The 956-nt window shown below is 54.2% G+C and overlaps 1 protein-coding gene across 1 annotated transcript in view; it reads right to left on the bottom strand.

The window, feature by feature from the left end:
- SOCS7 (suppressor of cytokine signaling 7) overlaps nucleotides 1-956 on the bottom strand; it is a gene marked incomplete at its 5' end in the record, with an annotated part of 15,060 nt that overhangs the window by 13,108 nt on the left and 996 nt on the right. The window contains one exon of the mRNA XM_017740517.1: nucleotides 766-934. Within this exon, the coding sequence (XP_017596006.1) occupies nucleotides 766-934 (169 nt within the window). The remainder of the gene's footprint in view (nucleotides 1-765; nucleotides 935-956) is intronic.

The raw sequence follows: 956 nt of genomic DNA, 5'->3' as shown, positions 1-956 counted from the left end.
TGAAATCAGGTGGGGCAGTGTTTCCTTGCCTCCTCCCCCCAGACTATCTTGCTGTTAATTGCCCATCATTGTCCTGCCGCATGACTCCCAGATAACTCCCTCCGGACTATCTTCTGCTAATGAGCCTCATCAACACTTGGCCTCATGACTCGGTACCCCATTGTGAGATGCTCCACCCAGAGGGAGGAACCAAGCATCCCATCGTGGATATAATCTGGGACTCTGACCACCAGAGACAACCCCTTCCCACTGGATTTCCAGAGGACAGGAGCTACACAGCCACCACTGGACCTTCTGAGGAGGAGCAGACTCTTTTTCTACAGGATCACCGCTTCAGAGGACTGCAGCCACCACCCTGCCTAACAGGGACCCAGGTTGTACCTTGACTCTGTCAGTTTGGCAGTATTTTCTTTTACTTTTTTCCCTTTTCTTTAATTTCCATTAAATTGTTATTCTGACCTGGTGCCTCCCACTGGTTTGTTTTCAAACTAGTACACCAGGAAAAGGCATCCATTGCTGGCGACCACGAAGGGACCCTAAAGACCTTGAAACTCGCAGTCTTGGGTTGGAACACATCTTGCTTTGCCCCTCTCTTTGCCGGCAAATTACAGAGGGGCCGGAGCAACGATCTGAGACTGTGAGCAGGACTTTAGGACCCAGCACAGAAAGGCATCAAAACAACCGAGGGAATTTCGCTGCTCCTCCCCTCATCCTGGAGCTCGGAGCTGTATCCCTGAGGTTCCCTGATCCCGGGAATTCCCTCACCTCTGTAGTGCTCCATCCGGGTGTGGTGGGTGATGCCCTGCGAGCGGAAGCTGAGGCTCAGGATGTAGCGGGGGTCGGAGCTGTCCCGCACCAGGAAGGAGCCGTCGGGTTTTCCCTTCAGCTTCATCGGCGTCCTCCCCCAGTTCATGGGGCCCCAGTACCATCCGCACTGGGAGAAGGGCAGAGCGGGA

This window comes from Corvus brachyrhynchos, unplaced genomic scaffold (genome assembly GCF_000691975.1).
Source record: "Corvus brachyrhynchos isolate BGI_N302 unplaced genomic scaffold, ASM69197v1 scaffold47, whole genome shotgun sequence".
Classification (NCBI taxonomy): Eukaryota; Metazoa; Chordata; class Aves; order Passeriformes; family Corvidae; genus Corvus; species Corvus brachyrhynchos.
This window is presented reverse-complemented; position numbering and strand designations above follow the sequence as displayed.